At 44.6% G+C, this 17,140-nt stretch overlaps 1 protein-coding gene across 8 annotated transcripts in view; it reads left to right on the forward strand.

The window, feature by feature from the left end:
* Nucleotides 1–9,641: 9,641 nt before the first annotated feature.
* The window catches only part of nckap1 (NCK-associated protein 1), a 256,739-nt gene continuing 249,240 nt past the window's right edge, over nucleotides 9,642–17,140 (forward strand). For 4 of the 8 annotated variants that reach the window (XM_038789224.1, XM_038789226.1, XM_038789228.1 and 1 more), the window contains exon 1: nucleotides 9,642–9,934. In XM_038789224.1, coding sequence (XP_038645152.1) covers nucleotides 9,809–9,934 — 126 coding nt within the window. In that variant the 5' untranslated portion in view covers nucleotides 9,642–9,808. The remainder of the gene's footprint in view (nucleotides 9,935–17,140) is intronic. The other 4 variants (XM_038789229.1, XM_038789225.1, XM_038789227.1 and 1 more) reach the window with 1 other exon arrangement.

Genomic DNA, 17,140 nt, shown 5'->3' on the forward strand with positions numbered 1-17,140 from the left:
GTGCCGGAGGCGGAGGAGGATTGCCAGGTTCGTCCAACAAGGAGGATGGGGGGTGGGGGTGGACAGGCAGGGCATGGGGCCAAGGCAGGCACGGAAGGCCGCACGACATGTGTGACTGTGCCAACACACACGGGACGCTCTGATTGCCTCCATGTTCACCAAGTAGGTTGGACGAGAACTGGCCAGTAGCACAGACACCGCAACCCACCCCATATCCCCCCCCCTCCCCCGGCCATCCCCCTCTGCAACCCCCTCCGTGATGTATACCTGACGCACTACAGGGTGTGGGCCCTGGGTGGCAGTAACACCGGGTCTGGTTCATGGAATGAAGAATGATGGCAACCTGCTCTGCGATGAGCTCTGGTGCTCCACATCGTATGACAACATCTGGCTCCTGCCCACATGGATGATCCCTGCAAGTGAGCTGGCAATTCCAGCACACGGTCCCATCAGATCCCTGGGGTGACGGTAGTGGGCATGGTCGGCGATGCCACGTACATTGTCCGCTCATTCCCCCACCCCACCTCTGGTCAGCCCAGGCCAGCCCACCCCTCACAGATGGACCCATCCCATCTCCAGCAGCTCATATAAGACACAAGAGAAGACGCATGAATAGACCGTGGGCCAGGAGTTGATGGGTGGCGCATGTGAGTGGGGGATGGTGTAGGGCAAGGGTGATGTGGGGGTGGTGTAGACTGAGGATTGTGTGGGGGGTGTTTGGGGAGTGGGTGGTGTAGGGGTGAGGGTGGTGTGGGGGTGAGGGTGGTGTTGATGGTGGTTGACACACGTGTCATGGGGAACAGCAATTAAGCAGAGTCTCACTTCCTCGCCCGCAGCCAAACTCCACCTTGGCGACCTTCCGTTCCTCCGGGCTGCCGACCACATCCAGAGCCCTGTGCTCTGCCACAGTGAGGGGCCGCTGGTCTGGCAGTCCCTCTCCTCTCTTCTCCCACTCCTGGCAGTTGTGCTCGATCTTCTCCTGGGGGGAATGGAAAACAACAATTTAGACAGTCTGACACATACAGCCCAGGGGGTGGGTAGCTGGTGGCCTCAATGGCCAGAGCACCCGGCCATGGTGGCCAGTATGGGTGGTGGCATGTGCTCCAGGGTGGGGGTCTGCCCACCTTCCAGGTGGGGTTTATGGGATGGGGGTTGGTGCCAGGCGCACAGTGCTGTCTACTCACACTGGCCCGCCTGAAGAGGTGGTGCAGTTTTTCCGGCGCCTCTGGCCTGTCGGGATCATGTTGCCCATGGTGTTGACTACCCATGCCACCTGCGCTCAAGCATGGTGAGCTGGCAACCTCCTTCCTGGGCCGGGATACAGGGTCATCCTCCTCTCCTCCATCGCATACAGGAGGCTCCCCAGCTAGGCATTCGTAAACCTTGGAGATTATCTCCTGGCTGCCATCTTGTTGGCTGGGATGGTGTGTGTGGGGAGTGGGGAGTGGGGAGTGCAGTATGTATATGCGGCTGCAGCTTGTCAGCCTCCTAAGTGGCAATCGCGAAACCAGCAAATCCGACACAATTTCTCATTCAAATCAATTGTGTTCCACGTTGCGCCAGTGCTAGCCCCTTAAAGGTAGCTCAATCGGTCCAGGTGTGGCGTCAGTTTTGTGTCATAAGGGCAGCACGGTTGCGCAGTGGTTAGCATTGCTGCCTCACGCTGCTGAGGTCCCAGGTTCGATCCTGGCTCTGGGTCACTGTCCGTGTGGAGTTTGCACATTCTCCCCATGTTTGCATGGGTTTCGCCCCCACAGCCCAAAGATGTGCAGGGTAGGTAGATTGGCCACCTCAAATTGTCTCTTAATTGGAAAAAATTAATTGGGCACTCTAAATTTTTTTTTAAAGTTTTGCTGTCGTGGAACTCCATGTATTCTACATCGGCGTCAACACGGAGAATCCCACCCATAATCTTTTGCTCAGACAACAAAAAAGTCACAACATCGGAGAGTGTTGACAATGCTGCATGCTGAATGCAAGGAACACTTTGAAGATACAGCACCATACTAATGCTCAAGAAAAGAACGAGTAATCTAATTCATCCCATTGCAAATTCATTTTGCTGAAGTACTCATCCAATTTCTGACAGAAATCATAAGACCATAAGACATAGGAGCAGAGTTATTGGGAGGATGCAGTCAGGGATTGGAAGGATGCAGTCTGTGAAGATGGCAGGGCCGAATGGGTTTCCGATGGAATATTATAAAAAATTCTAGGATAAGCTGGCACCCCTGATGGTGGGGATGTTTGAAGAGGCGATAGGGAAGGGGGTGTTGCCACAAACCTTGGGGCAGCCATCTATTTTCCTGTTTCTAAAAAAAAATAAGGATCCTACGGAGTGTGGGTCGTATAGGCCCATATCACTTCTGAATGTGGACACAAAAGTATAGGCGAAGGTACTGGCGGGTAGGCTGGAGGAGTGCCTCCCGAAGGTGATAGGTGAAGATCATACGGGGTTCGTGAGAGGGAGACAGCTGTTTTCAAACATTAGAAGGGTATTGAACGTCGTTATGGCACCGGCAGAGGGGAAGGAAACGGAGGTGGTTGTGGCATTGGACGCTGAGAAGGAGTTCATATAGGGTGTCCATATATGCCGGTGACTTGCTGTTATACGTGACGGAACCGAGTTTGTCGATGGGGGAATTTTGGAGCTGCTTCGAGTGTTTGGGTCTTTCTCGGGGTACAAACTAAATCTAGACAAGAGTGAGTATTTTGTGGTGTCTCGGCCGGGGGTGGGGGCAGGGGTGGGGAGGGGGGGCTGCCATTCTGTAGGGTAGGGACTCACTTTAGGTACCTGGGGGTGCAGGTTGCCAAGGAGTGAGGTGTGGGGTGGGGGGGGGGGGGGGCTCCGCAGGTACAACATTTCTAGTTTGGTGAGGAGAGTGAAAGCTGATCTGGCAAGGTGGGATGGCCTCCCTCTGTCAGTGGCGGGTCGGATACAAGCGATTAAAATGAACGTGTTGCCGCGATTTCTGTTTATTTTTCAATGCCTGCCGATTTTCCTGCCAAAGGCTTTTTTCAGAGAGATTGAGGGAAGGATTACGTTGTTCATATGGGGAGAGAAGGTGGCCAGAGTTAGAAAGGTGCTACGACAGAAGGGAAGGCTGGCAGGGGGTTTGGGACTTCTGAACCTGATGTATTACTACTGGGCGGCGAATGTGGAGAAGGTGCGAAGCTGGGTACGAGTTGATTCCCAGTGGGTCAGAATGGAGGAGAGTTTGTGCAGGGGGTCGGGATTGAAAGCACTTGCAACAGCGCCGCTCCTGATAGCCCCAGGGAAGTACTCAGGGAGTCCGGTAATAATAGCTTCATTGAGAATTTGGAGGCAGCTTCGCCAACACTTTGGGTTGGGGGCAGGGTCAAGGGAAATGTCGATTCGGGGGAACCACAGATTTGAGCCAGGGAGGTGGGATGGAAGTTTTTGGAAATGGGAGGAGAAGGGGATTAAGACACTGAAAGATTTGTTTCTAAGGGGTCGGTTTGCAGGATTGAAGGAGCTGGAAGCGAAGTATGGGCTGGAGCAGGGGCAAATGTTTAGATACATGCAGGTTCGAGATTTTGCCAGAAAGGAGATACAGAATTTCCTGGAGGAGCAGGCTTCCACATTGCTGGAGGAGGTGCTGACGACCGGGGGACTGGAGAAGGGGGTAGTGTCAGCGGTTTGTGGAGCTATTTTGGAAGAGGAGAAGGCACCACTGAAGGGATCAAAGCAAAGTGGGAGGAAGAGTTGGGAGGGGATATGGAGAAGGGGTTCTGGTGTGAGGTGCTCCGGAGGGTGAATGCCTCCACCTTGTGCGCGAGGTTGGGGCTGATACTGTCGTATTTTATATTTTCCCCGCTTCGGGACTGTGATAGAGAAATTCAAACAGCATTCATTAGGTAAGCAAAACTGAACTTTATTTACGAATTAGAACTGACTGCTAGCAGTAATGGCTGAGACTTGAAGTCGGAAAGCAGTCAAGTACAAACTGCTGAGTCCGTCCCAAGTCTGCGGTATTACAGAAGAATAAGGCGATTTTTATACATTATAGGATCAAGATAACATGAATACAACTTGGTCAGGAATTTGATCGAAAATAAAACATAAGTAATAATTGTTACAATGGCGTCACCTTGCTGACCTTTAGGGGAATGGAGTTTCATATCATTATCTTGTCTTTGTTTTAAGAAAGGGACAAATGTGTTTATGTACAGGAAGAGACAGTTTTTTAGCTTATCATATATATTTAGACTCCTCTGGTTTCATGACGGACGCGTCTTATCTGAGTGTTAGAGTCAGCCAGTTCTCAGGTCAAGTTGACCTCGGCTGTTTGTATCTGTGCCTTAGGTTATGTGAACTCAGTTTAAATTCAATTGTACCAAGAACACTTGACTAGTTTTCCCATCATGTCATTATTTGCTTCGCACAATACCACACTCCCCCCTTTTGTCATATCATGACAACTAGCTAAATAGGTATATCCATGATTCATTTGAAAATGCATTTACACAAGCAGGCAAGCAATCCTATCCCTAGTAGCATTAGTAGTAGTAGACTAAAGGCCTTAATAATCCATGACCCAACCACCCTAGCCCGGCGGGTTATAGTCGTGAAATTCAATTTCTTGAATTTGAGCAGCCTGTCTCTTAATATGGTCGGCCAGGTTAGTGATATTTTCAGAGCCATCTGGAATGTAAGTACAGCACTCTTGGCCTACAATAGCGCACGTTCCTCCCTGCGAGGCTAACAGATAATCCAAAGCCAGTCGATTTTGTAATGCCACGGTCCGGACAGCTGAAGGTGGTATACAGAGCAATCCTCACGAGGGCAAGGATAAGCTGATTCTTTGAAGGAGTAGAAGATGTGTGAACGTCGCGGGGGTGGGGGGGGGGGGGGGGGGGGGGGCGCTCATCACGTTCATATGTTTTGGTCCTGTCCAAAGCTAGAGGATTACTGGAAGGAGGTTTTTAGGGTAATTTCTAAAGTGGTGCACGTGAAACTGGATCCAGGCCCCCGGGAGGCCATATTCGGGGTGTGGGACCAGTCAGGGTTGGAAACGGGTACGTTGATCACCAGAAGGCGGATCCTGATGGGTTGGAGAGCAACCTCTCCACCCTGAGCCCTGGGGACCTGTTGGAATTCTTGACTCTTGAGAAGGTTAAGTTTGAACTGAGGGGAAGGATAGAGGGGTTTTACAATTCATGGGCATTATTCATTATGCACTTTCAAGAACTGGATAACATCGAGCATTAGTTGGGGGGTAGTTGGGAGGGTTGGGGGGAGGGGGGCTGTGTGGGTTAATGGTGGCTATGGGTGATTCCTGATTCCTTTTTGTCATTTGTTTGTGTGAACATGTGGGCTAATGTTTGGGGTTTGGTGGGAGGATGCGATCGTTGTTATTGATATGGGGATTCATATATTTGTTACTGATTATTGTTTATTGTTGGTGTGTGTAAATTTGGGAGAAAATGTGAAAAAGGAGGAGAATAAAGAAATATTTTAAAGAAAAGTCATAGGAGCAGGATTAGGCCACTTGGCCCATCGAATATGCTCTGCCATTCAATCATGGCTGATATTTTCACATCCCCATTCTCCTGCCTTCTCCCCAATAAGACCTGTGGTGATATGCATCACAGTATATACACAAGGGGTTAATGTAAATACACTACAACTACGTAACCACTAGAGGGAACACCAGAGATGTCATGATATGCAGACATAGAACCATTGGGTCATTAGAACAGGACACAACCAATGGGTAATCGGGACACCCAGAGGTGGCATTACCACAAGGGGGCACTACACGACCCATATAAAAGGACTGGGCACACAGGCTCTGTATCTTTCCACAGGCAGACATCTAGAGAGTTAGACAAGGTTGATCAGCAGCATCACACCCCAGCACGTGGCTTAGAGCAAGCTGGTACAGTTAGACTGAGTTACTACAGTTAGATTAGCAGAGAGTCGATCTCATTTGAGAACTGTGTTAATAGTTCAATAAACACGTTGAACTCACTTCAAAGTCTGGAGCATCCTTTAGTGAAGACTGCATCAAGTAGCAGCCTGTCTTATCCGAAGCAGCATAACACAAGAAGACCAAAATCATTCATTGTTTCCACTCCTATCAAAGAACAACGAACAATACAGCACAGGAACAGGCCCATCGGCCCTTCAAGCCTGTACCGGTCATGATACCAACCTTGGCCAAAATCCTCAGCACTTCCTTGTGCCATATCTCTCTATACCCATCCTAGCCATGTATTTGTCAAGATGCCTTTTGAACGCCATTAATGTATCTGCTTCCACAACCTCCCCTGGCAACGTGTTCCAGGCACTCACCACCCTCTGCATAAAAAATCTGCCTCGCACATCTCCTCTAGATTTTGCCCCACGGACCTTAAACCTATGTCCCCTGGTGACAGAACCCTCCATTCTGGGAAAGAGTGCCTGCCCATCCACTCTATCCATGCCTCTCATAATCTTGTAGACCTGTATCAGGTCACCCTCTCAACCTCCATCTTTCTAATGAAAACATTCCGAGTCTCTTCAGCCTCCCTGCATAGCTAACACCCTCCAAACCAAGCAACATCCTATTAAACCTCCTCTGCACCCTCTCCAAAGCCTTCACATCCTTCTGGTAGTGTGGCGACCAGAATTGTACGCAATATTCGAAGTGCGGCCTTACCAAGGTTCTATAAAACTGTAGCATGACTTGTCAGTTTTTATACTCGATGCCCCGTCCAATGAAGGCAAGCATTCCGTATGCTTTCTTGACGACCTTGTCCACTTGTGTTGCCACTTTCCAAGATCTGTGGACCTGCGCGCCCAGATTCTGTCTCTCTATATTCCTAAGAATTTTGCCATTTACAGTACAGTTCCCCTCTATGTTAGACCTACCAAAATGCATTACCTCACATTTGTCTGGATTAAACTCCATTTGCCATGGGAATGTCACTTTAAGAAATGTTTGTCTGCTCAAGTAGCTGCAGTGATGTCAGAGTGTGGGGGGAGCTGAGCTCTGGCTCTGCTTTTTAGTTTCGCTTTGAGGAAAAGCTTGGGTGCGCCAGTGTTTTTTAGTTTCATTTTAGTGTTGGAACTGCAGCCAGCCAAAGAAGGTGTAATTTTGATCTCTCTCCTATCTAAAGACTATGTCTAGATCATTTGGTGAATTCAGAGTAATAAATGCTCTCAGTCGAGAATTTAAACTCGTTGTGCTTCTTTTAAAAGGGGTTTTTGTCTTATGGATGTTAAAAGGAAAGTTTAAGAATTACTTAGAGTGTTGTATTCTTTGGGGGTTGTAATTGAATTGACGGTTGTTAAGATGTTCACTATATGTTTTGAAAAAGATTGGGCGTGACCCACGGCAGCCTTCACGGCCACTTCCGGGGCCGATTCTCCCCCCCCCCCGGGCGGGGCTAGGAACGCGACCCCGTGCATCACGGCCTTGACGACGGTCATCAAGGCCGCACGTCAAGTGTCACGGCGGCTGACGCGGCCGATGACGTCAGCCGCGTATGCGCAGGTTGGACAACGCCAACCCCAGCGCTTGTGCAGTTGGCGTCTTTCTCCTCAGCCGCCCGGCAAGACATGGCGGCTTGATCCTGCAGGGCGGCAGAGGGAAAAGAGTGCGTCTGTTTTGGACGCTGGCCCGACGATCGGTGGGCACCGATCGCGGGCCTGTCCCCTCCCGAGCACAGTCGTGAGGTGCTCCCGTGCCAATCGGGCCTCTAGGTGCCCCAAACGGGCATCTGGCGCCCGTTTCACAACAGCAGCGAGCAGGTGTGTCTGCTGCCGTGTTGAAACGGGCGTGAAGGCCTGGCCGCTCGGCCCATCAGGCTCGGAGAATCGCCGTTCGTGGCGTGGTTCGGGCGTGGCGGGGAGAATAGCGGGAGGGCGTGAAAAATGTCGGGAGGCCCTGCCGCTATTCTCCCACCCGGCATGGGGGGGGGCAGAGAATTGCGCCCATTAACTGAGTTCATAGAATAAACATTGTTTTGCTTTAAAAAATACTTTTAGATTTCTGCTGCACCACACCTGTTGAGTGGGCTGTGTGCTCCCCATACCACAATCTAGTAAAAGTCATGGGTCAGGTGATCGCCATATACTTTGGCGTTCTCTAAACCCTGGCCCATAACACATTTCTCTGCCCATGTCTCAAACCTATCTATGTCCTGCTGTATCCTCTGACAATCCTCAACACTATCTGCCACTCCACCAACCTTGGCGTCATCCACGAACTTACTAATCAGACAAGCTACAATTTCCTCCAAATCGTTTATACATACAACAAACGGAGGCCCCAGACTGATCCCACCACTAGTCACAACCTTCCATTAAGAAAAACACCCTTCTAGTGGCAGCACGGTGGCACAGTGGGTAGCACTGTTGCTTCTCAGCTACAGGGTCCCAGATTCAATTCCCAGCTTGGGTTACTGTCTATGTGGAGTCTGCATGTTCTCCCCGTGTGTGCGTGGGTTTCCCCCGGGTGCTCCAGTTTCCTCCCACAAGTCCTGTGAGGTAATTTGGACATTCTAAATTCTCCTTCTGTGTACCCGAACTGGCGCCGGAATGTGGCAACGAGCGGCTTTTCACAGTAACGTGATTGCAGTGTTAATGTAAGTCTACTTGCGATAATAAAAGATTATTATTACTGCTACCCTTTGCCTTCTGTGACCGAGCCAGTTCTGTATCCATCTTACCACTTCACCTCTGATCCCACGTGACTTCACCTTTTGTACCAGTCTTGTACCCTGTCAAAGGCTTTAGTAAAGTCCATGTAAACAGCATCCACCAACCTCCCCATATCAATTATCTTTGTCATCTCCTCAAAAAACTCAATCAAGTTAGTGTGGCATGACCTCCGCTTTACAAAACTATGCTGTCTATTGTTCATGAGTCTATTTGTTTCCAAATGGTTATAAATCCTGTCCCTGGAATTCTCTCCGATAATGTACCAACTACCAACGTGAGGCTCACCGGCCTATAGTTTCCTGGATTATCCCTGCTACGTTTCTTAAACAGGGTTACCACATTAGCTATTCTCCAGTCCTCTGGGTTATCACCTGTAGCCAATGAGGTTACAACAATAAAAGCAAATTACTGTGGATGCTGGAATCTGAAACCAAAAGAGAAAATGGTGGAAAATCTTAGCAGGTCTGGCAGCTATGTAAGACGAGAAAAGTGCTAACGTTTGGAGTCCAGATGGCCCTTTGTCAAAGCTGAGGATACAAAGATGTCAGTCCAAGGCCCCAGGAATTTCCTCGCTTGCTTCTTTCTGTATTCTTGGGTAAATCCCATCCAGGAAACTTATCTATCATAATACCTTTAAAAGACCCAATTCCTTCTCCTTTTCGATGTCAACATGACCAGACTGTCCACACACCGTACCCAAGAATCATCTTCCAAGAATATCATTGATGCTAAACCAGTAAAGGGGTTGAATCTCCAGATTAGAAAGCAGCAGTCCCACCCCTCACTCTCGGCTTCTTTTCTCCGCGATGTCCCGCTCCCAAAACTGCATTAAAAAAAAAGAGATGTAAGTAATTTGACAATGTCTGTTTGCCAGCCGTCGTTGAACCGAAAACAAGAGGCGACACCCCTTTGGAGCGGGTTAGTCAGCCAGGCTGGGGGGCGCCGGTGAGCACAGGCTGAGGCGGTCACGTGAGCTCGGCTGGGACCGGAGGAAGCAGCCTCGGTTTGGGAGAGGGCCACCACCTAGAGAAGGAGCTGAGGGGGAGAGAAGGGAGGCGCCTTATGTGATGGAGATTTCATCCTTTTAACAGCCTCGGCCAGCACTGCAAAGCCTTTTTTTCCCCTCCCTCGCAATAAATGCAAAACAGTGGTGGCACCATGTCCAGGGCCGTGATGTCGAGCCAGCAGAAGATCGCCGAGAAGCTGACAATCCTGAACGACAGGGGGATTGGAATGCTGACTCGGATTTATAACATCAAAAAGGTAGGTGCTTCCTGGCCCAAATGCACTGGAGTTGCCTGAGGGTCTGAGAAAGAGGAGGCATCCCTCAGGCATAGAATAGGCGGGCTTCACTCCCTCAGCTCATGATTTGAGGCGTTTTCATCCAAATTATCCGGGAGATAGCTAGATGCACACACATCTACAATATAGACTGATCCAGTGTCCGGCCTGTAGTGATCTCAGTCAGGCAGCCTGCTCCATAACAACCAGCTCTGAGGATCATTTGAGTTCGAAATCCTGCTGATTTCTTTCCAACAAATTACGAAATAATATCCTATTTATTTTCTATTTTTGCAGTGCAGTAATGTAGAAGAGTTAACACTCGTCTCGGGAGATATTTGTGCCTGTTGCGTTCAATGTACTTTTACGTCCAAATGTTGACATTTTGTTGAACGTTTCCTTTTATTCGTTGCTTGATTGCGAGTGGTTCTCAATTATCTCATCAGAGACTGCAGCAAATTTGAGACCGTCAGAAATTGTTTAGATCCTTATTTTGACCCCCCCCCCAAAACAAAATCAAGGACATGTTTTCGAAATATTCAGTTGTACTTACAGACCGTTTAGGAAGATGGGATGAATTCATTCTGCTTAGTTGTTTTATTTTAACATTTTGAGATCAGAGTTAATTTTAAATCGTGTGTCTTTTTAAATATGGTTAAAACAAGTCGCATCAAACCAAATCAGTGAACCGTGGGATACCATCATCAACCTCAAGTGCTTTTTTGGCCGGATGTATGTGGTTTCTGATTGTGTTTCACAGAGGAAGTTCTACAAAATCTCGCAACACGATGAAGACAACTGCTTTGTGGAAAATATGGAAGCTTATTAAAATAAAAATTAGTTTGCACCTGTGTGGAACAATGATTCATAAGACATAGGAAATCAGAATAGTGTATTTGCCAATGTTCCGATAATAGTGGGATGTGACTGGTTTGATGGACCTTTGGGGAAATAAAGTTTGGTTATGGTACTGTGTCCTACATGAATGATGTTCTGTGGCTCAATAAGTATCTTTAGGTAGTGTCATGTTTTACGTGTAATAAGTAATTAACCCATTCAGTGTGCAAGCTAGTGTTTTGTCACTTTGGGGGGGGGGGGGGTCTTTCTGTCGAATGGATCTGATTCTACAACTTTAATTTGAAACATGTATTTCAGTTGTAAAAAGTGCACCGGTAGTTACAGTAACTATCATTGTAGCATTTTTAACAGTAAAATGGAACTTATTAAAGCATACAAATTCAACTTTTTACAGGAGTTTAAACGCAATTGTATATTTTGTTAAACAAAATAATCTAAAATAAGATTTATCAGTGGTGATGTATTTTATGTTTTGGCTCAACTTAATAATTTCAGGGTTTTTTCATCATGCCATTATCACTTTGAACTAAATATTTTCAGAGCCACATAATCAGAATTCTCTTTCACTCTCATTGCCTCCCTCTCTCACGTTAAAATGCTATTTCAAATCCTCTTTCCCATTTTTTTCTTTCAATAGCTGATTCATGGCCTGGCATTAATTTTTTTCCTTGTGCCTCCAAGAAGTGCCTTGGGATGTTTCTTGTATGTCAAAGCCGCTGCATAAATGCACATTGTCAAATTATAGCTTTGAGCTTTTAAAAAAACTTCATAGACAATGGGATGTGAAAGTGACTTAATAAACAAATTTTCTAGTTGTAAAATGAGATTTGTCATACTACAGTGTGAGTTCTTTGCTTTGTTTCTGTCAGAATACATCCGCATCAAAACTTTAAATCAAACCCTGCTAAATATATTGATGTTTTATGAAAGTACTAGTGCCATTGTCAGAGTTAATCACAGGGCATGATTAGTCAGCAATAATACTCCGAGTTATTACTTAATAGTACGCAATTCAGTTTATTCTGTCCATTTCAGCCGCCTTGTTTTCAGTGCTATGTAGTTATGTTCCACGAGGACAATGTCAATTTACTAAAATGGTAACTATGCAGAAATGTTTGGTCTAAAGTAGGTAATCTCTTGATTTGTATCTCCTGGCAGTAGATAACATGCTCAAAAAATAATGATTTCTTCATTGACAAATATTTATTTATTTTCTAAATTTTTATTGTTTTTCCAACCTTTGCATCCATCTGCCTTATTTTCTTTTAGCATTCCTGAATCAAAACCAGTTCTGTTGTCAAATGCCCAATAGCGTTGTTGAAACAAGTATAATTGCTTTATTAGCAATGATAATTAAACATTTTTGTTGCATGGCGCATTATTGGAACTGGAAAACCACTGAAGTAATTGGATTGTCTGAAAGAATTTCTGACTATTCTATTGAGAATAGAATAGAATTTCTTGAAGAAATTGGGGTTTTTGATTTTTTTTTTATTGCTGAATGCTTATGAATTACTCCCTAGTTTTATTTGGCTGAGTTGGAGCAAAAGTTGAGCTTAACCATAGGATCTGATCTTATTTTATGGTTTATCGTTTTAGTTGTCATAATTGGTTCATAAATGCCTCTTCCAGATTCCCATAAGATTTCTACATGTACTGTAACTGAACAACTTCGTCTTGTGACATTAAATGTTTAATATATCAGTTGTGGAACAATGAAAATTGGGATTGTGCAGGTCAGAATTGGTGGAATGCAGAAATTTGAGCATTGTAGGGTTGGAGTAGAGAGAGGCCATGGAAGAAATTTGAAAACAAAGTTGAGAATTTTTAATTTAGTATTGCCATTCCAAACAGGCCAGTGAGCATGGGTGATAGAACATAGACACAGAACATAGAACAGCACAGAACAGGCCCTGTTGTGCCGAGCAATGATCACCCTACTCAAACCCATGTATCCACCCTATACCCGTAACCCAACAACCCCCCCTTAACCTGGGTGATGGGTCAATTGGATTTGGTAGGAGTTTAAGATTTTTTTTCCATATAAATTTAGAGTAACCAATTATTTTTTTTTCCAATTAAGGGGCAATTTAGCGTGGCCAATCAACCTAAGCTGCATATCTTTGGGTTGTGGGGGTGAAACCCATGAAGACACTGGGATAATGTGCAAACTCCACACGGACAGTGACCTGGGGCCGGGATGGATCCCGGGTCCTCAGCACTGTCGACAGCAGTGCTAACCACTGTGCAACCGTGCCGCCCCAAAGTTTAGATTAACTCCAGTTTAATGAGGATGTGAAGTGGAAGCCAGCCAGGTGAACATTAGGATAGTTGAATCTAGAAGAATCAAATTCATGCAAGGGGGTATTAGCGGCAGATGAGGTGATATTATTGTGGTGGAATTAAGTGGTATTGGTGAGGGTGTGAATATGGTGGGGTTCCTGATAATCTAAGTATTTGCACTTGCCCCTCATTTAATACGAACAACAATTTATTCCACCGAGAGATTGGTTGACTATGGTTATATCCTTAAAAGTGATGATGCCTCTGATTGGCAGTATGTTGCTAGTAAACTGATTGCAGTATTTTCATATGAATTTTGAACAGAAAATCTACATGTGCTACATATTTACCAAAAATATGTACTGTGAACAGTCATATTGTTATCTTCAATTGTTACCATGCAGTCCTGCAGATCAGTGCAACCTGTCCCTTTATTACTCGATCTTGTGTGTTTCCCATTTGCACATGGGGGATTCAGTGACTCTTCTTCTACTGTGCCTTGGCATTCCCTCTGTATTTCATGAATACTATGTCTGTGTGTTGCATTCTTACTCTCTGATGTTCATTGTGAACTGTTTCCCAGCGTTAAGCACTTTGTGCTATGTTTAGTTTGTCTTGTCACAATCCACCAGTCCATGACCATGTGCTCTGACATGTTACTATGTGTTCTCTGTCCATCTCTTTCTCTGCACCTATATGATTATGCATGCTTTCAATTTTCTCATTCTTTGTGTATTACTTCCTTGCTTTCAATCCCTTTTTTCTATTGTCTGTTCTTGTTATCTGTAGCAACCATGTATATGCATTGGAAAAAAGTGTTTCAATGTCACAGAATTATTACAGCACAGAAGGAGGTCATTTGGCCCATTAAGTTGTTACTCATGATAACCAGGGCAATCCTTACCTAAAGAGCTGAGGATAAATATGAATTCTGATTAACATAGTTGGGATTCTCCAAGAGGATGAATTTTGGTTGTTTGTGACAGGGAGGAAAAGTGGAATGGTGTCGTTCCTTCTCTCCTAGGTGGATCAAGGAGGGTTAGTTAATCATTTGCATGGTTTGTCTGCCGAATACAATGTCAAATATCTTTGAGGAGGCAACTTATTTGGAGTCTTTGCGGAAGAAATCAGTGAGATTTATTTTTGGGGAAAAGTGTTTAATCATGTCCCAGCTATAAACTCGTGTTGACTAATTTGTCCTTGTGTCACTTCACAAACCATGCATAAGTTTCAGCAGAAGGCTGTGGAAAGGCATGTGTTTTCTTGGCATTTTAGTAAAGAATACATTGTATGCATAATTGAATGGCTTAATGAAAATATAGACTTTATTCTTAAATAGGACATGGCACTGTACTACTCAGGAATGATGCACTGAGTTACTGTAGTTGAAGAAAACTGATGAGGAAGTTCAAGAGCAAGTGCTAATAAACTATGGTTTTAAATCTGGGTAACCACCACTGGAATGCTAATTTACCTTTGCAATACTATTGGTAATATGATTGCAACAGTGCCATTTTAACTCGAATTACTATGACAATTTAATTTTAAGCGTAAAAAAATTGAGCAGCTAAAATACCCTGCTTTCCTAAAACCTTGATCTTTTTAAGGTAAGTTTTAAATACTAATAATTTTGTTGCAATTGTGCAACATTGAATTTTCAGATTAACAGTCATTCTGAAGCCTGTGGAAGTAGTTGGAAGAATTTGCAACTTGTCAAGGTCAAAATGGTGAAAACTGTTTGTGCGTGTATTATTCTTCAAAATTGAAAATAATGTGCGTCAAGACCTGAGATTTCTCTTTCACATATCTTTAAGTGATTTGTTTAGTAACTTCAGTTGAGTAAATTGTGTATGAATGCTTGATTCTCACGATTTTATATTTTAAATTACTGTTGAGAAACTTGGACCCTGGAAATAGGTGTGGTTCTAAACATTTTGTTGATAAAGACTGGTGTAAACAATGGATGTCATAACTGCTCTTCGGATATGTTTCAGTATTGAACTGAGATATTGAATTAATATAGTTAAAAATTAATCAGTGTTTAAGACCTGGTATTTATTTAGTATTTCTCTATATGCAACTAAAGAGTGTTTAGTAAACAGTGATATTTATATTTGTTATTTAAGCCAAATATTTTCTTAACTTGTGCTCAGAAACAAGAGTGAGATTTTTGTATTTTCGTTAATTGGATTTTGGCCTTGAGGGACTTGAAAGCAAAACATACTTACTACAGTTTTACTGGTCATGCATGGGTTTTCAAATTGAGGTCCACAGATGCTACAGTACACCAGGAGATCCCACGGGTCTCCAAAAATCTGATCCCAGATATAAATCTGAATTCTGTATTTGTTGACTTGCTGGTAAATTATTTGTGTATATGAAGTTTCTGTTGACATGAATGTTATTTTAATGGGAGTTGACACTAATTTGTAAGTTCAGACAAGATGTCCCAAAGAGCAGAGTAATATTTTCAGGGGGCTCCTGAAAAAGTTTGAAAATGATTGGGGTGATTGGTCAGATGGCCATCTTATGAAGGGCTGTGACTACTTGACGGTACATCGTTGATGGTTTTTAAATTGGGAAATCCGAGGAAGAGTCCACAAAAAATATGAAGGTTTAATTCTGTATACGTTGGTAAATAACTCAACCATTTAATGTAAAGTGTCACTAAAATGGCAGGTTAATTCCAGTGTGGTTGCACTCCCTTTTGGTTGCTGTTTGCCAATTCCAACTTAATATGCAGTCATTACTATAAATGCCAAGATGTGGAGATGCCGGGGTTGGACTGGGGTGAGCACAGTAAGAAGTCTTACAACACCAGGTTAAAGTCCAACAGGTTTGTTACAAACACTAGCTTCCTCAGGTGAATGATTCACCTGGTGCTGTAAGACTTCTTACTATAAATGCCAAAGAATAGAAGAATTGACAACTAATAATAATCTTTATTAGTGTCACAGGTAGGCTTACATTAACACTGCAATGACGTTACTGTGAAAATCCCCTAGTCGCCACACTTTGGCACCTGTTCGGGTACACCTGAGGGAGAATTCAGAATGTCCAATTCACCTAACAAGCACGCTTGCGGGACTTTTGCGAGGAAACCAGAGCGTCCGGAGGAAACCCATGCAGACACAGGACAACGTGCAGACTTTGCACAGACAGTGACCCAGTTGGGAATCAAACCCCACAGCTAACCATTGTGCTACCGTGCCACCTATTCGTTTGTGATCAGATTATACATTTAGGTTATGGTAGTGGAATTTATGTGCTTAAAATTGTGTATATAACAAAATGGGTACAGTGGCCTTTGCATTGAGTCCACATATTACTTTTGGTGCTTAGTCTCTCACAGCTTTGTTGGTCTGGTATGGTCAAGTGTCAGTAGATAGTAACATGATTAAATATGACCAATTTCATGCAAGTACCTGTAGCGTGCTAATTTGCATTGCCTAGCACAGTGGTAATCATTAGAACAATGGTGATCTGTACTCAATTCAAAGTTTGTGATTCTTCTTTTAGATAAATACCGTTGTATTTACCATTAACTTTTCTCTCCTTGTATATACTGCACTGACATACTGTGATATGTTATGCCACGGATAAGGTCTGATTCAGGAATTGGCAATGTCATTGCACAAACCTCAACTTTACACAAAATTTACAAAGTAAATTTTGATGCTTTAGTGTTGGATTGATTTGCTCAGAGCTCTCTAGCCTTTTGCTCTTATTTGAAACATTGGTTAGTCTTGTTACTACACGTCTTCCTGTTGAGACCAGGCACTTGGGGCATCCACTTTTCTTTGCCGTTTGTCTTTGTTTCTGTAATGGCAATAAACCAGTTTTACTTCTTGAGTGATGTGCAGCATCTGTGCTCCTGGGAATCTGGTATTGCAACCTGTGACACACTTGCATCTGGGAAGACAATTGTTTCCACTATAGAGGTTAACAATATTTAGTATCATATGGTGTGGCTCAGAAGCCCATCTCTGGCATGGCAGTCTGCTTCATTTTCACCAGAACCACAGAATTCCTGCAGTGCAGAAGGAG

Source organism: Scyliorhinus canicula, chromosome 2, assembly GCF_902713615.1.
Source record: "Scyliorhinus canicula chromosome 2, sScyCan1.1, whole genome shotgun sequence".
NCBI classification, from domain to species: Eukaryota; Metazoa; Chordata; class Chondrichthyes; order Carcharhiniformes; family Scyliorhinidae; genus Scyliorhinus; species Scyliorhinus canicula.